At 41.7% G+C, this 27,786-nt stretch overlaps 1 protein-coding gene, 1 long non-coding RNA gene and 1 pseudogene across 6 annotated transcripts; 1 reads left to right on the forward strand and 2 right to left on the reverse strand.

Annotated features, from left to right (window-relative positions):
* LOC117451656 (somatostatin receptor type 5-like) lies at positions 1–12,336 on the reverse strand. 5 transcript variants are annotated; one of them, XM_034090060.1, is made up of 5 exons: positions 12,225–12,336; positions 10,356–10,441; positions 3,572–4,281; positions 2,261–2,665; positions 1–1,601 (listed from the first exon to the last, which is right to left on the reverse strand). In XM_034090060.1, exons 3-5 carry the CDS (start codon positions 4,256–4,258, stop codon positions 1,518–1,520), a joined length of 1,176 nt encoding a protein of 391 aa, XP_033945951.1. In that variant the 5' UTR covers positions 4,259–4,281; positions 10,356–10,441; positions 12,225–12,336; the 3' UTR covers positions 1–1,517. The 5 variants fall into 5 exon arrangements, with proteins under 5 accessions (XP_033945951.1, XP_033945947.1, XP_033945949.1 ...); XM_034090056.1 differs by having other exon boundaries at positions 1–1,604; XM_034090058.1 differs by having other exon boundaries at positions 1–1,604; positions 12,228–12,247.
* Positions 11,810–27,786, reverse strand: part of LOC117451657 (myeloid-associated differentiation marker-like) — a 21,289-nt pseudogene continuing 5,312 nt past the window's right edge.
* LOC139434338 (uncharacterized) lies at positions 24,779–27,521 on the forward strand. The gene is made up of 3 exons (XR_011643694.1): positions 24,779–24,823; positions 26,495–26,583; positions 26,980–27,521. It is a non-coding gene; the product is annotated as an uncharacterized lncRNA (long non-coding RNA).

Genomic DNA, 27,786 nt, shown 5'->3' on the forward strand with positions numbered 1-27,786 from the left:
TTTATTTTTCTGACATTAGATCTTTTATTTGTTTAAGGATGTAGAACTCAAAACTCCACAACTAAAGTGGCCTATAATCTTATTTTCGTTTTAATTCAGTGTTTTTCACACACAAACAATGTATCCTTCAAGGTATCCATTTTTCCACAGGTCCTTCTTGCTGAACTCAAACCCACCACAAACATTGTTAGCATGGTTTTGCTTGGCTTACGTTAACATTTGCCACAGCAATTTCCCAATAAGGTTGGCATACAATATGAAAGCTCAAAGTCCAGGAGCTAAATGCTCACTTTACTTCTCCACGGCATCTGCTCCAGCAGATTCTGTTTTAGAAATATAAGATAGAAGAGATAGACATATATGTACAATATTTGGCTGAGCTACTTCAAGGAATGTTCATAGATTAGTTACATTGATGTTAAAATGTCACAAAAAAGCCCTATCTAACAAGCCAGGAAAAATATAATTGTAATGGTCATGACAAATGTTTTAACAAGCTTTACAATTAACCAACAGAGCAGTGCTCAATCTACTTAAAGCAGCACAAGTTTACTGTAAGAAAGAGAACAACTGCGGAATTTCAATATTACCGTAACTCCCGGTAAAAAAAACAAAAAAACAAGGTGAAATGATCTGTACTATAATGGCTCATATGATAAATTCAGCATAATGTATCGCAGCACCAAATATCAGAGAAAATAGCAGATTAATATTTGGGGAAGTACGGCTGTATCATTTATTGTTGACTGTTAGATGAAAGCGTTTTACAAGAAACAAAATGTGTTTACGAAACAAATATTTCCAAGATTCTTCCCTGAATGTTAAAGCTAGGGTATATGCAAATAGTTGTTTTTGTTGAAATTCTCTACTTTCCAACAATTATTAAAAAAAAAAAAAAAAAAAAAACTACAAACGTTAACTGAAGTTTTTGCAGGCCTGGAAAAAGCCTGTCCAATCAATTCATTTGGCCTGCAAGAAGTGATTGGACGGCCTACCTGCCCGTCTACCTGCCCAACCGTCCACCTGCACACACTGGTGTTCCACATGCTGGCTAATGTACATTATACAGTTTTCATCAAGATAACAGGTATACAGTGATTGCATCAATAGCAAAAAGCACCAGCAGTACATTTAACAAGGCTTCTTATATGATCAAATGTGAAAAATAAATTGGAGAAAAATGCCTCCTGTATTTTTTTCTATGCAGTTAAGGTAAAAACAGCTGTTTGAGAGTGTACAGCTTTTGAAACGTGTTTTGTTTCATTTTGAGATGATCTTTACATAGCCTAATGCTTGCACACTGCAGCCAGCCTAAATACAGTTCAAAGACATAGAGAACAAACACAAATCAGTAATGAGGGTTATTTGCTCACTCTGGTCCTCGCTACAAAAGTCCCAGTCAGATAGGGAGTATCAGCAATAAAGACAGGATATACCTATCAAAGAATGGTCCAGGAGTGAACAGTCCCACGTCCCATTTTGTAGCACACTAGATCATGGTGACCATGCTTGAAGACTCAAAGCAATTGCTGGCCATTCAGCTCTGTTTTTGTAGTAAAAGGGTGATTGTCAAGGTCCTCAATAACCAGCATTTGGACAGGCTGCTGAAACATACCACAGACACATAGATTAGGAATACAATAAAGACAAAATGAAAAAACATTGACATAGGCTGAGACTTGTTGTCCATAAATAAATTCCTGGACATGTTATTGTTGAGAGTTACCACCTGGGGCTCAGTTCATTCGTGTTTATTACATTAAGTGGGCTTCATTACAAGAGTCACATTTCATTCAACTATGAAACATGTTTCTACTATAAGTATGACTTTAAATAATACAATACAATGACAAGGCTATATATTTTTTAAACAACGATTATGCCTGCCCGGGTCCTTCTTTTGAAAGGGGCCCTATTATGCTCATTTTCAGGTTCATATTCATATTTTACACAATAGGCACTTAGCATATCATATATAATAGTATAATGTGTTGGTGCAATGGAAGCGTGAGTGTTACGTAGTGAGGCGTTTCAGTCAGGGGGGGGGGGGGGGGGGGACTTTGGGATTTTAGCCTTTGCAGACCATTTACACACACATAAACCTATATTACACACTACAGGAAAGAGAAAACCCCAAAAAGGCATAAAAGGGCCTCTTTATGGTTAAGTATACCAGTTGTAAAATCTATTAGGCATGAGGTCAGAATGTTGGCTTTAATCAGAAACTAGATGGATCACATGAATATGGTTTACACAATACCTGAATGCTCTGCATGGTTCCATTCTGTGTGTGATTTTCTAGCGAGGAAACAGGATTGTGGTTTTCCTTGGGGGAAGTCGGTCTACCTCTCATCTGGCCTGCGTTCCCAGCAGTGTTTGGCTTCTGGATGCAGAGCACCTTCTTGAAGCTCTGCCTGAAGTTGTCAGAGAGGAAGCCGTAGAGGATTGGGTTGGCGCAGGAGTTGACATAGGTGAGGATGACCAGGAAGAAGTAGATGGCAGCATTGGTCTCAGGGATGATATGAATCAGGTTGACTATGTTGGTAGTGAAGAAGGGCAGCCAACAAAGTACGAACACCAATACGATGATCACCACCATGCGTGTCACCTTCCGCTCTGATCTACGCCACCTGGTCCGGCCTGCACGCACACCCGCTGACCTCACCTGAAAGTGAGATGGGACGTTGAGAAGGTTTCATGAGACTTTGACAGAAGAAGCTACAGGGAAATTCAAAAGTGTATTCCAGCCTGATCTTCCAGGAATTGGGGTGCCATACAACACAATTGCATTCTCAATAACTTTTTGAGGAAAACAAAACTTGCCCCAGATTACGTTTGTATACAGATATACAATATTACAGATATGTTTCTAATCATGATCCATAGACGTCCATTCAGTGTGGAGGGCAGGGGGAAGAGTCAATGTTTACTTTATTTACTTCATACCTTAAAGGTGGGGTAGGTAATTTTCTTCAGAAACACTTTTTGTTATATTCCATGGAATGCTCTTAACATCCCGATAGCAATGAATACATTAAATGCTTTGACAATAATATATTAAAAAATGTCATCCCTGGAAGCCGTAGCACTGTAAAAAGCACGACCAATCATTTTAGCCGGCCCGGCTAAAGTAACTGGAGGGCCTACCTGCCTGTCAGCCTTCCATCTCGTGCACAAACTTATCTCGTGCCCTCATTGGTCATGTGCGCGTTCGTGTGTGTTGGAGGAGGGGCTCTGTAAGGAAGTCTGAAGGAAGGGGCAGATTTTTTTCGGCTCCGTATTTTCAAATTCTAGCGCACTCGAGCTGGTTTCTCCATTCTTACCTACCCTACCTTTAATGTCAATGTAAAGCACATACTTATTTTAAGACAAGCATGATATTTTACTTGAGCTATACAAGTAGTAGTGTGGACTAAACACAAGCAAGTAGTTTTGTTACGCTTTAGTTATCCTTATTTTAATATTAGAACATTAACTATATTGTTGTTTTTTAACTTAATCTTAATATGAGGCAGGAGTGTGTATTTAGAGACCATTAAAAGCCAAAGGCCAGTTCTATTTATCTCATTACCTTGATGACAATGAGCAGGTAGCAGAGGCAGATGACAACCAGAGGACCAAAGAAGCCCAGGATGGATGTGTAGAGGATGAAGGCAATGTCCCAAAACTCGTGCGGCTCAGGCCAGGTAATGTTGCAGGTGTTGAACTCCTCCTGTACATTTGAGTAGATCGTGACGGGCAGCACGACCACAAAGGACACAACCCACACCATGCCATTCAAAGTCTTGGCCACCTGGGGCTTCCGCCAATTGGCACTGCGACCAGGATGAACCACAGCCATGTAGCGATCGATGCTCATCACCGTCAGGCAAAAGGTGGAGGAGAACTGGCACATGGCATCAGCAGTCATGTACACCTTGCAGAAGAAACCTCCATAAGGCCAGTAGGAAAGCACACTACTGGTGCCTAGGAAAGGAATTCCCAGGATGTAGAGTTCATCCGCCAAGGCTAGATTGAGGATGTACATGTTGGTTATAGTCTTCATGTTGGTGTAGCGAACCACCACATAGATGACCAGAGTGTTACCCAGAAGACCCACAATAAAGACGATGCTGTAGACAACTGCAGTGACCACGTTGAAGGACATTGGTTCGGGCAAGTCTGAGATATTTTTGTGGGTGGGGTAGCTTGGGTAGGGCTTGGAGGAAGGCAAGGTGACGTTGTCAGATATTGACGTCCAATTGTAGTAGCCATCCATGTTGAAGGAGGTAGTGCTGGTGTCTGTTAGGATTACAGTAAATTAGGGAAAATGCAGACACAAATGTACAAATGTGATACTTGAAAACAACACATGTTAAAGGTGGGGTAGGTAAGTTTCAGAAACTGGCTCGAGATACACTTTTTGTTATATTCCATGGAATGCTCTTAACATCCCGATAGCAATGAATATCTTAAGTGCTTTGACAAAAAATCCATAAAAAGATTTCATCTGTAGTTGTACTGTAAAAAGTACAACCAATCCGGCTAAACGGATTGGATGGCCTACCTGCCTGTCAGCCTTCCATCGGGGCACAAACTTATCTCGTGCCCTCATTGGTCATGTGCGCGTTCGTGTGTGTTGGAGGAGGGGCTCTATAAGGAAGTGGCAGATTTTCTCCGGTTGTGTATTTTCAAATTCTAGCGATCTCGAGCCGGTTTCTCAAACTTACCTACCCCACCTTTAACTATACTAAGGAAATGCAATGTTCAGCTTGGATTGTCTGTCTGGCAGTTTGGCAGTTTGGGAAATGGGACCATCCAAGCAGTATCTGAACCCCGGGGCTGTTCTAAGGCGAGTTTTGTCTTTAAACAATCTATGTTATGTATACCTCTGCACCTTACAACAACACATGGGTTTGAGGCATTCTGGGCAAGGTGCCAATATTATTAGGGAAACGTTCCACTAAATTTCCTGGGCCAGTGGCCAACAGTCCATTTCTCTTAATGGGACGTTAACCTTCCTAAATGGTAAATGGACTGTACTTATATAGCGCTTTAAGACCCCTCAAAGCACTGTACATATACATGTCGTTCACCCATTCATACAGAGCAGTGTATATTACTCTAGGAACTAACACGCATACACATTCACACACTGTTGGCTATGCCATCGAGAGCAACTCAGGGTTAAGTATCTTGCCCAAATATACATCGACATGTTGACTGCATGTGCTGGGATCGAACCCACAACCTTCTGATGGAAAGACAAACGCACTCCCTCGCAGCCACAGTCGCCCCTTGAAAATGATAAGCAGGTTCCAAGTACTGTCATTGGAGTTGAATTAGATGTAATTCCCCATAAATGTGGGAACAAGAAACAGCAGCGAAGTGGCACGTAGCCAAAATCCTCAAAGAGCTAGAGTGCCACAATGAAAAATATAAATTAAGGGATTTGAAGTGGAACATAAGTAATTGATTTCCATTTGTTTTGTGAAATCCCTCAAGTGTGATAAAGTGTACTGGTTCTGAGGTAGCAATATACTTTAGGACTATATTCTAGCATATAAAAGTGTGATTGTATGTTGAGCTGATAATTTAAATGACAACAGGAAGTCATCTTGTCACTTGTCCTGCCAACTGGAAACATGATTGGTGGGATTTTTTATTTTAGAATTGAGGTTCAACAGGAGATGAGTTAGACAATGGATAACTTCACTGATTGATGGATGTGTGCTTGTGTGCATTCATGCAGTCTGGGAACATCAGGAAGTTTGAGCTGAAGATTAATTCAAATCAGTGTCTTGTGTCCTTTCACTGCTGTTAACATATTTTTGTTCAAAGTCAATTTAGTTCTAATGTTGCCTTGTAATATAATCTGTGTGGTAGAAGCTCTCAGATATTTAACCATATTGAAGGTAGTAAAACAATGGAGTAAAAATAGTCTGCTACAACTTAAAATAAAACAACATTGAATTAAATGACTAGAAGTAACATTTAGCAAATTGACTCACTTCATATTAAAATATATTTTAATTGGTGATGGATTCATGTGAACATTGTTCTAATGTTGCAGCCGGTAAAGGTGGAGTTAATTGTAAAGTGTGCAGCACCTCAATATTGTACATAATAAATGTACGTAAATTCCACCAATTATAATGCAGCTGAATGTTAGTGAATTTAAGACCCTTGATTCAGATAGTAAAATGTTGATTCCACCACAGAGCAATCGATTGAAGAGTAATTCCTAATGTAATTTTAGACGTTCATCTTTAATATTACAACCAAACTTAAAATAATGATATAAGGTTGTGAAGGTATCCCTAATTGACATATAACATATAAAGCATATTACAGCAATTAAAACAATGGCTGCCTCCATTAATAATGGAATTTCTACTGCCATTATGAGACTTCATCAACAATATCCCCACCTGCTGCCTTGTGTTTGACCTATAATAATAATACTAATAATAACCTTAAAGCAGTCAGTTGTCAGCCAAAAATGTGTTGCACAAATAAGAAGTGTGACGTAAAGATGCATTGAACCACGCTTCAAAACACGGGAATGACGCGTAGCCCGCACTGTGATGTTGAGAACACAAACACAGGAGCCCCTGTCCCCCTGTACACTGCTTGGTATTTGAAATGGTGTCAACTGATCTATAACACCTTCAGCACACAGCCATCCGATGCCTGGCTCGTTATTATTAAATCTCAATTTTGCCAAATAAACCTTTATGGCTCACAAATGTTCACGCAGGGCCGTCCCTGGCCAACATGAGGCCCCATGCAAAGGTATATGATGAGGCCCTCTGTTTCGCGAGCGTCAACGGAGGGGAGCCTCGCAGCGGCGAAACCCTGCCGCGCCACTACCCCTCGATTCCACCGGGTCCGTCTGCGTCGCGCCACGGCTGTGCCGCGGTTTTGGTCCGGCCTCTTCCGGCGTCATACCCTACCGGGCGCCTTTCAGGAGCATTTCAGGGCTCGCAGTTTCGTAACATTATCCGTAACCCCTAGATTCCACCGGGTCCGTCTGCGCCGCGTTACGGCCGCGTTACGGCTGCGCCGCGGCGTTCGAAAAGATCGTGGCCACTCTCAATGGGTGCTATTCCACCAGACACGCCACGTTACGGCTCAGTAGCGTCCCAGAAGCGTCTCGGCGCTGGGTTCCGCTCAAAATAGGATTCAAGTCTATTTTTCGACGCGAGGCGTTGCAGAGGCAGCAGGCAGGAAGTGGACCGGTGACAACATCCGGCCCATCCCCCAAATAAACTAATTTGCAGACCCTATCCCTCCGTAGTCTTTCAAGTAGGAGGAGAAATGCCAGCGTTCTCCTCCGGTCAGGCACTGTGTAAATTATATATGGAATAATTATGATGATGAATGCATTTTTTTACCACTAAAATACAGCAACACATCTTTGATTTATGTCGTTTATGACTGGAATATTACAATTATTATTAACCCTTAGATACACGAGTGACTGGACCCTACACTCTTCCATAAGTGGGTCTAAAAGGACCTGTATTAGAATGTGTTTTTATGCCATTTTTGTCAGTTTGGTTAAGAAAAATCACTTGTATAATATTTATTATTATATTTTGGTTCACATTAGAAATATTTTATATTTAATTTTTCAAAATTTATAATTTTAGACATTTTTTTTACATTTTGAAAAAAAAACGTTTTGAGCATATTGATGCAAAGATCTCCGCTATTCGGAGACCCTCACAGTATTCCAGTCCCTTTTCAAAACTCATCTCTTCTCCTCTTGTCTACACATAGCCCCCCCACCCCCATCAATCCATGCCGGTTGATCAAGTTTGATAGTCCTATACCTCCCACCCTGACCTTCCCTTATATTGTAAAGTGATTTTGAGTCATTGAAAAGCCCTATACAAATATAATGTATTATTATTATTATTATTATACTGACAGGTATCAGATCTTCCTGTGTAAAATAATCTTCTTGAGAGGTGTCACTTGTGATGTAGTCTGTGTGGTCTACAGTGAATGTATTGCTGACAGCAACAGGTGATAAGAATCAAAGGTTCCCATAGAATTCCATAGAAAATGCATGCGGGTCATTTTTGACCCATTTATGGAAGCTTGGGGTAGTAATACAAAAACTACAATTTCTTAAAATGTAAATTTAAAATGTGAATGGCATGATATCCAAAACATTTTTTTTGAGGAATAGCTGGAATATGAAATGATAAAAAAAATGGAATTACAAAGGTAGGCTACTTCAAGAAAACCACCTCCCCGGGTCCAAAAATACCCACTTATGCATCTAAGGGTTAACTTTGTCTGTACAAAGTAGCCTGTCCAGGAAATATTCCCAAATCAACAAAAACTGCGAGCCGGCACCAAGACACTCCGCTTCTGAAACGCTCCTGAAATGCGCCCGGTAGGGTATGACGCCGGACCAAAACCACGTAGACGTAGACGGACCCGGTGGAATCGAGGGGTTAGTGTGCGGAGTTTAAATCTATCAAGTCATATTACAGGATAAAGGAAATACAGTTTCAACTGCCGTATGCAGAGAAGACGCCGACGTGTCACACTTATCATTCATATCACACTGATATGTATCACATCATCAATCAGATCATTGATCATATAATATCACAATATTTCCTTATCTGACTCAGCTTCTCGAGCCGTATCTGGCCGTGCAACACTTAGTTAGCCTACATTGTCACATATACTGTATGCAGACGTATTATTTTAAGCAACACATTAAGTTGACGAAACACTCAACTCAAATGTAATTAAAGTCAGATCCCCTCGTGTCTTAGATGACATAAAACAGTTGTAGCCTACGCTTTCAAACACTCGGTAGTTTATTTTTTAACCAGTTGTTCTGTATTCTCCTTGCAGGTGCAACTATGTGGCTTGTATCCTGGATTATATGTTTAAGTAATGGATGTTTAAAGTTCATATTTGTCTAATATGTGTTTACTTTTCATTAATGAAGTATGACGCTGCGCTGTCAGTACCATGGATGTAGGTCAGTACACTTGTCCCTGGTGGTTGGTCAAATGTAGCTAACCCCGCCCCTTTCACCTGAACGCATTCTCAGTTGGAGAGAGAAACCCTGGCTTGAATGACCGAGTTGATAACCAGCATCGTAGGACCGCTTAGCGAGATCTCGTTTGTTAGGGTTAGTTACAATACCTCAAACATATCCAGGGTATGTTGAACTGGCTTCGTACAGGGCACAGGTAGCTGCATAGCGCTAATGTCAAAGACACAAACATTATAGCCTACATTATATTTGACCAGGATGCAGTGACACAAATATTTGGGAAGGAGCCTGCTCTAGCCTACAGCACCCGCCGCCCCTGACTATGATACAAGTATTTCATTAATTTACATTTCTCTTTTAAATTGCGTGGTATTCAACGTACCTGCGCGCCTTTTCCTCTCCACCTATATCAGTAGGCGTGATGCGCGTCTCCCGCGATATTCATCAGGTTTCTCTGGCGTCAAAATCAACTCTCGTTATTTTCCTCAGTCGCTTGAAAGAGAAACCTCACACTTGAATGTTCATCCTGCGGCATTTTCTTGATGTCAACACGCTCAGATTTCCATTTCCACAGTCCCTAAAAGCAACGTTATCTTTCAGGATTTTCCGCGCAAGTCTCAAGGAAATTCTGTGCGTCCTAAAGCTGATCTTTCCCAGGGTCATTTAGCGCTTCGACGCATTCTGCGAGTATTTATGTGGAAAACGTCCCCCCGCCTTTTGGATGGGAAAGTCCCACCCATAGGTGGTTGCAATCACCTGACAGCAGACTAGTTATTGGTGTAAAAACACACATTGAACACTTTTTTTCCCCGTTTTTTATTTAGAGGCCGTGGTGGGAATATAACTTAGATCTTGAGTAAAATTAGAAGTACCATAGAGTAGGAATACTCTGTAATAACAAGTGAAAGTCCTGCCATCAAAATGTTACTCAATTAAAAGTAGAAAAGTATTGGGATAAGAATAAACTTAAAGTACCAAAAGTACTCATTTTGCAGATCGGTCCATTTCAGCATATTATATACTACATGTTTTGGTTATAAATATTGCTGCATTAATGAGTTTATTAAAACTGGTAAATGTGCAGTTTAATTGCTTTGTATACTGCAGGGTAGCTTGTGAATTTACTTGAGGTTTAATTAAGTCTTATTTAAGTGTTGATTATATTTGACATTATTAATCCAAATAAGCTAAGTAACTAAAGATAATTAAAAACAAATTACTGGGAGACAAATTACACAATTTTACCTCTGAATTGTAGTGGAGTAGAAGTACAAAGTAACACAAAATTGTACTTGAATAGTATACACCACTGTTTAGAGGTTCCAGTAAATATAGTCATACAAACTTTTTTCCCTATTGTGAATGAGAGACAGCCAGAGATATGGAGGTGCAGCCTAGGGAACAGATCATCTTGATGGTGGCCCGTGGCACCTGAGACAGAGGGAGAGATACATTAGGGTAAAATGGAAAAGTGGTGGAAGGAGGATGAAATTGCACATTGAAGGAGATGTGATGATAATTGTTTGGGAAAGCTGCCTAATTTGAAGCCATTAGCTTCATGTTGTTGTCATCCAGGTTAATGCAGCGTTAACAACAGGCTGCCACACACACACACACACACACACACACACACACACACACACACACACACACACACACACACACACACACACACACACACACACACACACACACACACACACACACACACACACACACACACACACACACACACACACACACACACACACACACACACACACACACACACACACACACACACACACACACACACACACACACACACACACACACACACACACACACACACACACACACACACACACACACACACTAACAGAGCTGAGATGTGTTCTGTATGGCCTGTGTGTGCTGCTGTAAATCTGTGGCAGCCATACTATACTCTGCATGAATCAAGATGAACAAACACCTGACACAGCCCTTATGATGAGTGATTAAGTTGTTAATGTGTGACATTATTGGAGGTGACAGTGTGATCTGGTGTCTGCATGATGATGATGATGATGATGATGATGATGCAGTGAGCCCGGCTGTGTGAGGCATCTCCATCTCAGCCGTTTGCATCACTGCCTCTCAGTCTCTCCCACAATCGCACACACACACGCACGCACGCACGCACACACACCAAACACAAGATAAAGTTGCCAGTATAAAATGCTCTCGGGAACAAAAGTGTGTAAGTGCAAATCCAAGCATGCGTGTGTTTGCATGCGTGTTTACAGTGTGTACTACACCATTGCATTTTTTTGTAAGCTATTAGTCTGAAGCATCAATTGGGGTTAATAGGGGACAGTAGGAAGTTGATGATGTCTCATTCTTTATGGGCCAGTCTGACTGGTCCTAACCAGACCAAACAGGCAGATATATGAGACTTGTGATTGAGTGTTTAAGTAAACACTTTCAAAGCCAGGTTGTCTAGTGTGTGTTTTTTGGACCTTATTGTCTGACCACTGGATTTTGGTTTCCTTATCTGCTGCTGGTGAGGTTTTGCCTGTTTTGCTGGTTCCTCTAAGCCTTTTGCATTCATGTATTTTGTGTCCTTTTCTTGTTTGCAACTAGTTTTGTTACCTGATGCTCCACCAAGTGTAAACACCAAAGTGTGTCTCCAGAGAAAGAGAAAAAACGATCTGGTGTAAGGAGTGAGCTTAACCTCTGTATCGCCGCACTCCTCATCGCAGCATGAGGAGCAGCTCGAGCCTAAATTAGCTACTATTTGCGAAAGACCTCCCAGAATATATATTTAAAAAAAACCTCTCGTTTTGTTTTATTGATTCTGGAATTTTTTTCGAGACAAGATGATCACAAAACGGTGTATAAAAAAAGCCTGATTTAGTCTACTCTCATTGATATGAATGGATGGGTAAACACCTGAACTATGATGCGTTTTTGCACCCTATGTTCTGCTAACAAAAAACACCAGCCTACAAGAATAAATAGTATCAGCAATGTTAGCACCAAGGTTAAAAGCGGTCATGAAGGAGATAGCCACTAAATTATGAAGCTGTACAAAGGCCAGATGACCACAGCTGTGAGGTACATCAACACCGCCAACACGTTGCATGCTGTCAGGACTTTGTCAAATGGTGCAGGGAAGAGAGACAGAAGGCGGCAGACGGTAAAGATGATGACGAGGAGGGAAAAGATGAAGCAAATGGAGTAGACAGCGACACACCACTGGAGGCCTTGATAACTAAGTACTGGCGGTGGTCCAAGCAGATGAAGATGATGCAGGCCACGAAGGCCTCCAGAACCTTGAGGAGGTCCGGGACTGTGGACAGGAATCCACTCAGCTCGCCGGGTTTAGCTCGGGTCAGTCCCACTTCAACGGCGTACAGGATAAACACCAGACAGGAAGTGACTGTGGCACCGATCTGTAGAACTGAGTGTAGAACCTGGGATAGATGATGGACGCTGCTAGCACCTGTGTGAGGAAAAGGTAATTATACACTGAACAAAAATATAAACACTACACTTTTGTTTTTGCTCCCATTTTTCATGAGATGAACTCAAAGATCTAAAACATTTTCTATATACACAAAATAACCATTTCTCTCAAATATTGTTCACAAATCTGAAAAAATCTGTGATAGTGAGCACTTCTCCTTTGCCGAGATAATCCATCCCAACTCACAGGTCAAGATGCTGATTAGACAGCATGATTATTGCACAGGTGTGCCTTATGCTGCGTTCAGACCGGATGCGATGCGATGTTTGGGGGCGGCGCGATTACATGTAAAGTCAATGCAGAGATGCGATCAGATGCGAATTCGCTCCGACGGCGCGCATGAAGCGGTGGACGCGGCGCGAATCACGCGATTGAATATGAGGGGCCGTGTAGGCCAAAATTCAAACTCACCTCGCACACACACTACTGAACACATCTGGCCTTGCACACATACTACTGAAATACTCTCACATTCTTTTAAATCATTTTTTTTATATATTTATTTGACAGGGACAGTGCACATTAATTGACATTTCTGTAAATGCGCCAGAGTTAGCCAACAGGCTATTTTTCGTCTGTAGTCCCTGGACAGATGTTAAAAGTCATCCTAAAAACAAAAATTCACTTCAAATAACAGGTAAATACAATCAGTAAAACAACATTCAACAGAGATACTTATATTATGATAAAAGCATATATAAAAACATAAAAACTAAACTAAAATACAAGCATATATAAAAACATAAAAACTAAACCAAAATACAAGCATATACATAAAAACTAAACTAAAATACAAATTCACAAAGCAGACAGATACAGGTCAAGGCATATAAACAGAGCGTTGTCATGTACAGATTGTGTCAGTGTTGACAGAGCTGACTTTCCACTAACCATGTTTTTAAGTTAGATTTAAATAAACTGCAGGTGTTTTGTTCTCTAATCTTTACTGGGATTGAGTTCCACTGTTGTGCAGCTTTAAAAGAAAAAGAAGATTGGCTGAATGAACTCTTCCTTAATGGAACAACGCAGTCTCCTCTTGGTGCAGCTCTTGTTGACCTACAGGTGTGCGTATGGTGATAACATGTCTGAGCGGAGGTGAGGTAAGGCCGTGTATTATTTTGTACATGAGGCAAGCATTTGCATATCTCATTACATTTTCCCAGCTCAACAAGTTATATTTTGTGAGTATTGGGCAATGATGAGAATAAACTGACTTCTTATCTACTATTTTAAGTGTTTGTTTGTATAATGATTCCAGGGGTTTAAGAGTGGTTGTACAGGCATGTGACCAGGTTGTTAAGCAGTATGTGATATGAGATAGAACCATAGAGTGCATGTACATCAGAGCCGCCTCTGTTGACATGCAGTTCCTGGTAAACCTCAAATTGAACAGACTGAATTTGACCCTGTTGCAAACCTTTTTCACCTGAGCCTTAAAATTGAGTCTTGAATCAATTAAGACCCCCAGGTATTTGTACTGTGAGACCACCTGTAGCCTCTCCCCGGACACAAACACATCTGGCTCAACGCAGGAGGACTTGGTTTTGGTGAAGAACATACATACAGTTTTACTGACATTTAGTTGCAGACAGCATTGCTCCAACCAAGCTGTTACATGAACCATCTTGTTCGTCAGTTCATTAGCCACTTGTGTCAGACTGCCTCCGTGAACATAAATTACAGTATCATCAGCATACATTTGGATGTTTGTGTCAGGACAAATCGATGGTAAGTCGTTTATATACAATGAAAATAACAATGGACCCAGAATTGACCCTTGTGGGACACCTGTGGACAGCTGGAGGTTAGATGATTGATTATTCTGTACTCTGACATACTGAGAACGGTTGAACAAATATGATTCTATCCATTTAAGTGTTAGTGTGGAGAAGTTAATGCTGGATAGCTTAGATATGAGTTTGTTGTGATTAACAGTGTCAAAGGCCTTCTTTAAGTCGAGAAACACTGCTCCTACAACACCACCTTTATCCATTTTGGATTTGATTTGTTCTGTGAAGAAACAGTTGGCTGTTTCTGTAGAGTATTTGGCCCTAAAGCCAAATTGCATTGGATGCAGAGAAAAAGCACTGTTATTCAGATGGTTCATAATTTGTTCAGCTACAAGTTTTTCAACGACTTTTGATACTGTAGGAAGGATACTAATTGGCCTGTAGTTATTGGTAGACATTGGGTCTCCACCTTTAAAGATTGGGATAACTACAGCCGGCTTCCAGACATTTGGAAACATTCCTTGACAGAAAGAGAGGTTGATGATATTGGCAATAGGATGAGAAAGAGTTGTACTGAGGTCTTTGAGCATAGCTGCATCCATACCAAATATATCCTTTGCCTTAGATGGTTTAAGGGATTTAATTACTCTTTTAACTTCTGCTTCAGTTGTGTTTCTTAAGCTGAAAGCTGGCTCCATTGTATCAATTTGACAATTACTTGTGCAGTCAGGAGAAAAACACTGTGCAATGTTAGCAACAGAATCAATAAAATAGTGATTTAAAACTTCAGCTACATCGCCTGGAGTGTTTATAAGCTTCCCATTTACTTTAAGTTCAAACTGTTTTCTTTCCCTATGTTGATGACCAGTTAATGTTTTTAACTGGTCCCAGATGGTTTCGAATTACCGCCTGCCATGTCTATTATAGTTACAAAGAAATCTGCCTTAGCTTTCCTTCATTTCTTTAAAACGTTATTCCTAAGCATAGTAAAATGACTTCTGTCACGCCTTCCTTTCGTTTTGATTGCAGTTTTTAAGACTAGATCACGTTCTTTCATTCGTCTGAAAATATCCTCATTTATCCAAGGGACAGTGTGTTTGTTATTTCTATGCTTGATTTTGCATTTGAAGTTGTTAATAGACCAGTTAACAAGTTAAAGGATTTAAAAATTCTCTCTGGTCTGTTACTAAATATTAAGTCAATTTGAGTGCTGGTTGAATTTGTTATTCTTGTAGGTCCACTGATCAGTTGCACAAGGTCAAAGTCAGTTATCCGTTTTAGATTCTTTCTGGCCGATTTATCCTCCCAGTTAATGTTAAAATCACCCATTATAATAACTTCCCTGCTGAAATTACATTCTCTTAATAACTTCTTAAAATGTTCATAAAAAAGATTATTTGAAGATGGAGGCCTATAAATTACAATAAGAACAAATGACATTTGTGGTGACAGAGTTATATTAACACCGATAGTTTCCAATCCTTTACAATTTGACCACTGTATTTCATTGCAGGGAATACTGTCCTTGACATAAATCATAACCCCGCCTCCTTTCGATCCGCGTCCGGTAAATGTTAAAACCCGGTACGTGAAAGGCTGCTGTGGGGGCGGACTCATGAAGCCAGGTCTCGGATAAACACAAAAAGTCTAAATTGGAGTCCATTAAAAGATGATGGACTTGCTCACTTTTAGAATTGATGCTTCTTATGTTCAGATGTCCCCCTAAAAGGCCTGATGGCTTAGCTTTGGGATCCCAGACTGTTCTTGAGTTATTGACGGTCAGAAAGAAATTCCGGTTCCGGTTCTTTCTGATTGCCGGGTTTACCTGCTTCCTGTTTACATTTGGAGTATTAATGTTTCCAAATGCACGTGGATTATTACAGCCAGAGACAGTGTTGTTTTGAGTGTCATGCGGTGGTACAGCAGCGTCCTCCTCGCCCCGCACGGAGGTCCATCGTTGAACCCCGAACAGCGCCGCTCCGCTCAGCCCACAGCCAGCCGCCTCGACCTCCGCTGCTCTCCCGACACCCGGGGTAAGCCAACCATCACTCTGTGGGAAAGTTGTATTGAGTGTGCCGACCGCGGTGAAGTTGGCTTCAGCCTGGTTTGGACAGTGGCGAGCCGTGACTTTTATACCTAGGCCCTCTGACCAGGCCCGCCTTAACCTGCCATCAGGCCCTGGGGCTGTTTTGTAGGCCCCCTATTTAAAGGGATAGTGGAAATTGAACCACAAATAGTTTCGTTTTAACTTATATACAAGCATAATTACGTACCAAAACAATCACACCTGATTAAAAATATATAATAATTGCCTTACGCATGTTAGAAGCACTTTATTGCAGCTTCCCCGAACTTTTTTAGAAACGAAATGATGAGTCAGCCAAACCGGAAGTGAGGAAAACTCAGGAAGACGAAACAATAACAAACCACGGCGTCTATGCAGAATGAACGTGGAAGGGCAAATATACCAGACAAAGAAGAAGGATTGTAAGAGGTATCCAGTGATGATAGCGAGTCAGAAACATCCTCTCGGCTTTCCTGCGAAAATGTAGTTTTAGGAACTGAATCTGAATCCGGTTCAGTAAGCGACGATGGTGAAAATATTGAGCCAGACGATGGACCATTACGTCCTTATTTGTTCGAGCCCGAGGAGATGGAGTTAGTTCACGGCATGGGCAATGGCGAGGATGACCAGGACCAGGCGCCAGATGATGCACCCCTACGCACAAATAATCTTGACTGGTAGGTCCCTAAGCATAGCTCACGCTAGGCGCTATATTATATATTGCAAACGTTGGCATGCATGCACTGTAGGCCTATGGCTATGCGCGAGGATGACTGCATGTAGGGTACATTTCATAACATACCAGGGTCAGGTTCACATAAATTATCTTGTCACATTTATTATTGTATATGTAACAGCCTTATGGGCATTAATTACATGAATAAATGTAAATGAATTGTATACTAGCATGATATACAGCTAGAGCCAATCGGTCTTTTGACGTAGTATGGTCCTAATCCTAGGCTAGCCAGGCTGCCTGTCAAGTGTAGGCTGTACTCACAGTACTGTTAGTCTATCATGTCTATATGATGACTGTAGTGTACACATTCGACACTGTGTACCGGATTATCGGATGACGAGGCCTCCGGTCGCCTAATCGACAGGCAATAAATGGCGTTGTACACAATGGTACAGGCTAACGATGCATTAAATCAGCCAGAAAACATAATAAAATACTCGTGCCTCGTCCAATGTTTGTGCCCGTCTTCCTTTGTTTTCGTCATCACCCGAAGATTCCCGAAGTATTTCGTTTCATTGAGAGGGCGTGGTCGGGAGCAGTAAATTGAAAATAAAATTAAACTAGGCGCATGAAATATAAAAAAATGGTTTATTATGCTTATTTTTAATTAAAATACATATGTTAAACCCAAAATTCGCGGATTTCCACTATCCCTTTAAACAACAAATGAAAGTCATTTATAGCCTCGGCAGGCTCTGTGATCGCACTTCTCCACTCTGCTCTACGCGCACCTGGTCCTCTCCTCCAGATGAGTGACGTATCGGGCCTCCCTCATGTATCTGTCCGGTTGCCGTTGGCTCCCCTCCACATAGCAAGTCGTCGTCGTCCTCTCCATCTCCTCCAACAGATAATGTCCCTCCTGTCTGTTTTTCCTCTCCCGCTACTCCATCGCTATCAGAACCAGACGGCCTACTTGGCTCCGAGGCCGGCACCGCTGCCGCTCGGTACAGAACCCATCTGTCCTTCCTCCTCATCCTGGCCTACAGGCTAAAAATAACCTGTAAGCTTCGGCATTTTTTGTAATAGCTGCTTGTCTCGAAACTACTTTTCCCTCAACAATTTCCTTTCCCGAGCGCCACTCTCAAACTTTTTCTTCTCAAACTTTTTCTCCTAAAAATCTTCATCAATCACTCGCAATTTAAATAAGTCACATGTGAAACATATTCTCATTCTGATTGGCTGTGAAGTGGCGCCCACTGACTGTTTCGGAGTCATCTCTGGAATCCATCGATCTGATTGATTAGCGGAGCAAATGATCAAAATACTACGGAGGGAAGATATTTTCGTTTGGATTACTGGTCTGGGGGAAGCTCACGAGTGTGTGTGTGTGTGTGTGGTGTGTGTATTTTTGCGTTTGTGTGTATTGTGTTTGTTTCCCGGGGAAAACACTCGTGAGAAACACCGGCTGTTGTTCTGCCTGCTGTGACGTCAAGTTACTCCGTTCTCCGCTTGTAATTATGCCGAAGCTTCAAAGTTGTATTTATCATCTGAATTTGCTGAAACAAGTTTAATATTCTGAAAGCTAAGACTTTGTTTATTTGAAACCAGATGAAAACAAACTGTAACTGACCCTGCCGTGTTATCTATGATTACTATACGCCTTACATTCATAATGTCAGCCGGAGGGAGGAGGAGTGAGTGGCGAGTGAGAGCTGTCATCTTCCCTTTACAAGCTTCAAAAATGTATTTATCGTGTGATTTTGGGAATAAAAGTTTCATATTCTGAAAGCCAAGACTTTGATTATTTAAATCTTTTTTTAAAACATCCGAAATAAAAAACTTTTTTTTTTTTTTTTAACTTTTTTTATTGGCTCATGATAGGCCCCTGATTTCCGTAGGCCCCTGGGCTTCAGCCCAGGTCAGCCCGTGCATTAAGGCGGCCCTGCCTCTGACCCCCCCTTCCCTCGAAAAAAAAGAAGAGATATTACGTCTCAGCGTATACTTCAGCGGAATATCAAAACAGTGGTCCGGGGTGCAAAACGCATCAATGACAGCGACCCTCTAACACACAAAACAACACCATAAACACCTATCATGACAGGGCACCGACAGCCAAGTAGCAATTCAAAATGAATGAAGTCGGCACGGCAGCCCACATTGAAAATGACTTAGGCCTACCTTTGATGATCAAATCACTTAAACACAAAGTCCATCCTCCTGTCCCTTTGGATCAGGGGTGTCAAACTCAAGGCCCGGGGGCCACATTCGGCCCGCGACTTCATTTTATGTGGCCCCACAAGAGCTTGCAAAGAATATAATATGTTTATTATACGGTTACATGCTACAGAAGCATGTTGCCCATAAACTACATGTCCCACAATGCATCTCAAATATGACTTTTTTCTCAGAATTTGCCTTTTTTTCTTCAAAATATGCATTTTTTCATAGAATTCCTTTTTCTCAGAATAAGATTTTTATTTCAAAATGTCACTTCTATTTCTTTTTTCTCCAGAATTTGGCTTTTCTTTTTAAATCATTTTGGGACATATGCACTGAAGAGACTTGCAATTATTTGCCCTAGACTTCTGCTTTCAGACGTAGTTAATTATGAAGTTATTACCCTATCCGATGATAATCCAATGCAGAGGCAATGATGTAATATAATACATTATTTTATATATATGATATATTTATATATGTATTTTTATATAGTCTTAAAGTTACAACCGGCCCTTTGAGTGCAACCATAATGCTGATGTGGCCCGCGATGAAATTCAGTTTGACACCCCTGCTTTGGATGAAGCACTTGCGGGTCATTCAGCTGATCCTTTGCCACTCCAGTTTATCATTGTAACTCAATCTTGAAAATGACTCGGTTAATCATTTCGCAACGATGTCATCACTATCACTGAAGTGAGCCATCATGAACGAACTTATGCTAATCATAAATCTATCGATTAGATTTATGATTCAAAAATAGTAAAAGTAGGGTAGACATGTGGATATTATCCAGCTGAACACAACGTGCATTTATCTAACAGGTTCGTTTTACACAGACCTTATTTCGAGCTATTTTCCAAAATCCTATGGAGAAATCCCGTTGCTTTCTGTCGAGGGAATCCGAGCGAAGCATACTTCCGGGTTTTATGAAGCGTCACTGCACCACTTGCATAGACCTCACAGCGGGCGGAACCTGTCATAAATTCCGCGAAAATAAAGCCCGCCCATTTAGAGGGGAGATATGATTGGTCAATTGTACTGTCATTTGACATTACTCTCTCGTTGAGTTACTATAGCTGGCCCTCTGTGAATGTAGAGAGGGACCAACAAGCTCTCCTGTCTTCACATAATGCAGAGACGGCATTTAACCCTTCACATTCAAACAGAAACTGAACAGGCAGATTCGAAGGATTTAGTTCTTTGGAAATATTATTTTAAATACAATTAAATAAAGTTATTTTGGTAAAAGTAATGAAAAATGTAACAACAACAAAAAATAAAACATTTTTTAAAATTTAATTGAATTTTTTTTAATGTTTTCAAATATTATTTTTTAGAATATCTTAGGCCCTCACAGAGGGCCTAGAGGGCCCTGGCGGCTCGCCACTGGGTTTGGACCAGGACACGGATGAATATCTCCAGAAAGCAGCAGACAGATTGTGATGAACAGTGCGTTGCTTTGTTGAAGTCGAGTTGGTGGCTTTGTATTTTTTTTCAGTCGTTTGTACAGGGACGGGAACATGAGAGACACTGCTAGAGTGTGCTTCCCATGTCCAAAGTTTCCATGATTTTGGTTAGTTTGCTGGTGCAGCAGATCAGCATTGTTTGCATAAATGTTTTGTAGCGGATTGATGTCAACGGGTCTTAATACATTCGAAAGTAATACCTATATTAAGAGAGCCGTGACTACACCTGCCTCACCTGCCGACGCCATTTTTCCTTCACACATTTACTACATTCACTACTGAACACCCCACACACACACTACTGAAATACTCTCACATTCACTACTGAACACCTCACACACACACACACGCACGCACGCACGCACGCACGCACGCACGCACGCACGCACGCACGCACGCACGCACGCACGCACGCACGCACGCACGCACACACACACACACACACACACACACACACACACACACACACACACACACACACACACACACACACACACACACACACACACACACACACACACACACACACACACACACACACACACTACTGAAAATTAAGCCTCACACACACACTATTGAAATCCTCTCACATTCACTACTGAACACCTCACACACACTACTGAACATTAAGCCTCACACACACACTACTGAAAACATCTGGCCTTGCACACACACTACTGAAATCCTCTCACATTCACTACTGAACACCTCACACACACTACTGAAAACATCTGGCCTTGCACACATACTACTGAAATCCTCTCACATTCACTACTGAACACCTCACACACACACACACTACTGAAAACATCTGGCCTTACACACATACTACTGAAATCCTCTCACATTCACTACTGAACACCTCACACACACACACACACACACACACACACACACTACTGAAAACATCTGGCCTTGCACACACACTACTGAAATCCTCTCACATTCACTACTGAACACCTCACACACACACTACTGAAAATTAACCTCACACACACACTCCTGAAAAACATTTTACTGAATGGTTCTCAGTAGGGAATGTGCATGTGTTTCACTTATGTGTGTGTGAGGGGATTCTTGCTGTAACGGAAGTTATTCTAATGTAACGGAAGTGATTCTAATGTAACGTTCTCCCATACACCCAGACCCACTGGCAGAGGAGGTGGCACTGGTCTCCTGCTCTCTCCCAAATGGAGCTTTTCCATCTTCAAGCTACCTAACGTCACTCCTTCCACCTTTGAATTCCATGCCGTCACAGTAATCCATCCTATACAATTAACCATTGTTGTTCTCTACCGTCCACCAGGCGCCTTGGGGGACTTCTTGGAGGAATTAGATAATCTCCTCTCACACATCCCTGAATCTGGCCCTCCCGCTGTACTTCTCGGAGACTTCAACCTCCAGACGGGGAAGATAGACAAACTAACATCTCTGTTAACCGCCTTTGCTTTCTCACTGTCTCCATCCCCACCAACTCATAAAGCTGGCAATGTCCTTGATCTCATATTCTCAAGGAACTGCGCTACTTCTAACCTCTCTGTAAACCCGCTCCACACATCCGATCACTTCTTCATTTCATTCTCTTTACCCCTTTCCAAACATAACAAACTAATCTCTTCGCATCCTGCACTTGTCCGCCGTAACCTCCGTTCCCTCTCCCCCTCTACCTTTGCCTCATCGGTGCTCTCAGCCCTCCCTTCCTCTGACTCGTTCCAACTCCTGCCTCCAAACTCTGCTGCAGAAACTCTCCTCTCTACTCTCTCATCCTCTCTGGACTCTCTCTGTCCTCTCACATCTCGGCAGGCTCGTCAGTCCCCTCCTGCTCCCTGGCTAAATGACGCACTGCGTGCTAATAGAACCGTCCTTAGGGCAGCAGAGCGGAAATGGTGGAAATCCAAACACCGCGACGACCTCCTAACCTATCAGGCTCTCCTCTCCTCTTTCTCTTCTTCGATCTCTCAGGCAAAAAGCACTTTCTTTCAAGATAAGATCCAATCTTCCTATTCCAATCCTAAAAAACTATTTTCTATCTTCTCCACCCTCTTGGACCCCCCTAAAGCCCCTCCCCCCTCCTCACTTCTGTCAAGCGACTTTGTTAACCACTTTGAAAAAAAGGTTGACGATATTCGCTCTTCTTTTTCTGACTCACCTCTACTCACCGCTGGATCACCTGACCCTCCTTCCACCCGCACACTAACCTCCTTTTCCCCTCTCTCGCCAAGTGAGGTTCTTACCCTCATTACCTCTGCCCGCCCTACCACCTGTCCTCTGGACCCTATCCCTTCAAACCTCCTTCAGACTATCGCTCCTGATATTCTACCGTTTCTCACCCATTTCATCAACACTTCTCTAACTTCTGGTCACTTTCCAAACAGTCTCAAGGAGGCAAGAGTAAACCCTCTCCTAAAGAAACCCACTCTCGACCCGTCTGACGTTATAAACTACAGGCCTGTCTCTCTCCTCCCGTTCCTGTCTAAAACACTTGAACGCGCTGTCTTTAAACAACTCTCCTGTTATCTCCATCAGAACAACCTTCTGGATCCGCACCAGTCTGGTTTCAAGGCAGGTCACTCCACAGAAACTGCCCTCATTGCTGTCACTGAGGAACTGCACACTGCTAAAGCAGCCTCCCTCTCCTCTGTCATCATCCTGTTGGACCTGTCTGCTGCATTCAACACGGTGAACCATCAGATCCTCCTTCGCACTCTCCAAGAACTTGGAGTATCAGGCTCTGCACTTTCCCTCCTCACCTCATACCTCAAAGACCGCACCTACAGGGTAACTTGGAGAGGGTCCGAGTCCGACCCTTGTCAATTAACTACAGGGGTCCCTCAGGGCTCTGTTCTTGGTCCCCTCCTCTTCTCTCTGTACACAAACTCGCTTGGATCTGTCATTAGCCCGCATGGTTTTTCATACCACTGCTACGCTGACGACACCCAATTAATTCTGTCCTTTCCCCGCTCAGAGACCCAGGTCGTCGCACGCATCTCTGCTTGTCTAGCTGACATCTCTCAGTGGATGTCTGATCATCATCTCAAGCTCAACCTTGACAAAACTGAAGTGCTTTTCCTTCCGGGAAAAGATTGTCCCTCTCTTGACCTGACTATCAACATCGGCACCTCTGTTGTTTCCCCGACCCTGACTGCAAGGAATCTGGGTGTGACCCTGGATAACAACCTGTCCTTCACTGCAAACATCGCTGCTACAACCCGCTGCTGCAGATACACGCTTTTCAACATCAGGAAGATACGCCCCCAGCTGACCCAGAAATCGACGCAGGTTCTGGTCCAGGCTCTCGTCACCTCACGCCTAGACTACTGCAACTCCCTCCTGGCTGGTCTACCTGCATGTGCCATCCGACCTCTGCAGCTCATTCAGAATGCAGCGGCTCGTCTGGTCTTCAACCTTCCTAAATGTTCCCACACCACTCCGCTCCTCCGCTCCCTTCACTGGCTTCCGGTAACTGCTAGAATTCACTTCAAGACACTGGTACTTGCGTACCATGCTGCGAATGGATCTGGCCCTTCGTACATCCAGGACATGGTTAAACCGTACACCCCAGCGCGTGCACTTCGCTCTGCATCAGCCAAACGACTCGCTGCACCCTCGCTGCGAGGGGGACCCAAGTTCCCATCAGCAAAAACACGTGGGTTTGCTATCCTGGCTCCAAAATAGTGGAATGAGCTCCCCATTGAAATCAGGACGGCAGAAAGCTTACACACCTTCCGGCGCAGACTGAAAACTCATCTCTTTCGACTCCACTTCGAGCGATAGAATGACTAACAAAGAACTGCTAACAGAGCACTTATATACTAATAAAGGACTGGCTTATCTAAAGCCAGTTGAGTGGCACTTGAAATGTTTGGCTCTATGAAACCTGATGTTCTTATATGATTCTGTTTTCTTCAAGGTTGTGTCTTCCTGGTCGAATGTACTTATTGTAAGTCGCTTTGGATAAAAGCGTCAGCTAAATGCAATGTAATGTAATGTAACGGAAGTCAGTGGTCTCTTTGCTAGCCCTGTTAGCTTCATTAGCTCCAGGCTGCTACTCCGACGTGTTTGTTGTGTTGATGCCTGGTGGAGTATTCTTCATTGAAATATCGCACTTATCTTTTATCTTTTGGCTCTGCGGTTCAAACAGACCGTCCATGAATGCAGTTTATTCGGTAAGTGAAATTCAAGCACTTTATTTCTTACTTGTCTTTTTATTCAGCTAACAAGCGAGACAAAGCTACATCTGTGCTAACGATAATATCCGTAGCATACAAGTTAAAACATAATAGAGAAGTGTAAAACATTAAGAAGGATTATACTGTAAAACATAAGGCTTCTCGGTGAGGTTGGTAAAATAAGGCCATGCTTGTACATTAGTTAGTTTTCTAGTTAGGTAACTGTATGCATTGTTATTGTTAATTTGAAATAGCTATGCTCGACGATGCAGACAGCTAGCGTCACATTAGTGTTGAAGAGCAGAGTACTGTATGAGATTAACCTCACTATAAGATCTGTGTATCTGAAAAATATGAATCTCACATTTCCAGTTGGTTCCAGAAATAACGTTAACGTAGATATTGCAATATGGTTTGTTGAGCTGGAGTTGCTTATTGAAGCTTACTGGTTAACGTTCATCATATTAAACGAACGAACCCAAACGTTGTTGTTTTTATTAATATTATTACCAATACTTACTTAGCATTTTATTACCATTACACTGGAGAAACCGACTTATTGTGGCAGCAGAACGTGAACATGTAACTTAATGCCTGCATTTGAGGACGAAAAATAGCTCAGTCAATGCTTTAGGGCAGGGGTGGGGAACCTTTTTCCTCTCAAGGGCCATTTCAATTTTTTCAACATCCTCCGAGGGCCGTACAAATTATTGACCTCTGCTTAAAAATCACAGCACATTCAGTTGGCCTTTCTTTCATGCTGTGCAAAGAAAAAGCAATCCAGATATCTTGCCATGACTCGCGCATGCATTCACGTGCACGGTTTTGGCATGACCACCAAACAGAAAGATATGGACACAAGATGTGTGCAAATGTATTTAGTTTCCTATCCATGTGGACATGAAGAGGGGTCCGGGGGCATGCTCCCCCGGGAAGTTTTTTTTTTAAATGTTGAAGTTGAAAGCATCAATCTGGTGCACTTTGAGAGCAAAATAAAGAGATCTATGGAAACATCTCTCAACACCCATATGAAACAGAACTGTAAGCAGATTTACTTTTTCTTTATGGATATTTTACAAATCACTCTCCTTTCAAACTGTATTCTTGTTTATTAATAACTTTTTTTTACGGTCATATAGTATTTTATACACTTACTTGTTTAATTATTTTGCGGTCTAGATTTCTTTAATTTTTTTTTTTTTTGCGTGTGTTTATAAATTACCTCGAGGGCCATACCAAATGGTCTTGCGGGCCGTATACGGACCGGGGGCCGGAGGTTCCCCACCCCTGCTTTAGGGACAAGGAAATGATTTGTTTAAATATTAGATATGACGTTATGTGTGCTTCTGTGACAATGAAGCTTATTCATTGCATTACATTTGTTGAAGATGTTTGTCTTTTACCCTTACGTGTGTGTTACAAATGAATGTGAATATGGCATAGGACAAATATTTAAATTGACTGTCTCATGAAAAACGATTCTAAAATAAAAAGGACCACAACTATACAATAATACACAATCCAACTGATAAGATACAGTAAGGGCTTTGATATCCAGCACTTTCTTTAAGGATAACAAAAAGATTATCACATGACATTTGCATGTAAAAAAGTCTGTGACCAACACATTATTACTTTACATATATATATATATATGGTTGTTTAAAGTTTCCAGGTGATGCAGACAGACCAGAGGATGCTGACCACGAGAGACAGACCTATTCCTAACATCAGTGAACTTCAGCATGGACTCAAAGGTACAAGGAATCGAGAAACGTTCTGGTTTAAATAGATAAAGTAACAACTATAATCAGCTTTCACATTTCAATGTATTTAAGGCAATTATTATTTTACATTGTGAGAATTGCTACCATTTGTCTCTACATATTGTCTGTAAAAGACGTGGTAAAAGTGGTTCTTGCAGTGAGACAACCGAGCAGTTGAATATTATTTAATAAGATATTTTAATGTTGATTAACTGCAGACTGTTCATTCATAATCTGATTATCTTTGTAGTACAAAGTGATGAATTAAAAAAAATACATTACAATTTAAAAAATACATTATTTCTACAGCCGCTAAATAAACAAACGTTTCATAAATAACACACTTGCTCTGCAATAATGTCATATGTTTCTTGTCATTTCTGTTAGGAAAGGACATACCTGAAGGACACAACTGCCTCACCGTTTTCTCAGAGGGGCAAGAAGAAAATGAAAAGCTGATTTCAGATTAAAGACCAATACAGGACATTCACTAAGAAACTACACTTTTATTGTGAACACAAAGTCAAACAGGACCATCATTTGTTTGTGGCAGCTGAGCCCAGTATGGGCTCACAGATGCAGTTAGGTGGTTTCTTCATCAGGCCTGGTCCTCCTCCATCAGGCCACGTCCTCATCCCAGAGAAAGACCTCTCCACCTTCTCCAGCCAAACCCACAGACAGGACATCCGTCACGCTGAGGTTTCTCCCAAAGTCTCTGCACGCTGTCTCAATTGATCCACACTGTGAATATGAGGGGGAAATGTGTGTCATAAATGCTTTAGACAATAAGAAATATGAAGTTAACTGTAAGGAATGGCTCATTCTTTTTTAAATAGACAAAACTATTACTGTATTTCAATATCTCATGTCTGAAAGTTTAATTTAAAAGAAGAAGAGGCCCCAAAAATAAAGATTGGTATATCAATAAATGTAGTTGATTTGTCTTTTTAATTGTTTAAAGTAGATAGAACTGGTACTTAAGAGTTTGAATACAGTCTGGTTGCGGAGGAGGCACACCGGTAAGAGCATATAGCTACCATCACATGTAACTAAGCTTGACTTGAATTTATTAAAAGTATAATTAAGCAACAAATCAATAACAAAAATCGTGCAAAAATGTGAATCTTTGCTGGGTCCACTGTTGAATTTACCACATATTGTATGTTTTAGAAACCTTAAGGCATTTATAGATTT

Source organism: Pseudochaenichthys georgianus, chromosome 8, assembly GCF_902827115.2.
Source record: "Pseudochaenichthys georgianus chromosome 8, fPseGeo1.2, whole genome shotgun sequence".
Classification (NCBI taxonomy): Eukaryota; Metazoa; Chordata; class Actinopteri; order Perciformes; family Channichthyidae; genus Pseudochaenichthys; species Pseudochaenichthys georgianus.

What these genes read in the sequence shown, in the direction of transcription:
- LOC117451656 (XM_034090056.1), bottom strand. Translation starts at nt 4,258, where the DNA reads ATGGATGGCTACTACAATTGGACGTCAATATCTGACAACGTCACCTTG. An exon ending in ACCTGCTCATTGTCATCAAG is followed by an intron (nt 2,666 to 3,571) that starts GTAATGAGATAA and finishes TCTCACTTTCAG; the next exon opens with GTGAGGTCAGCGGGTGTGCG. An exon ending in GAACCATGCAGAGCATTCAG is followed by an intron (nt 1,605 to 2,260) that starts GTATTGTGTAAA and finishes GGTATGTTTCAG; the next exon opens with CAGCCTGTCCAAATGCTGGT.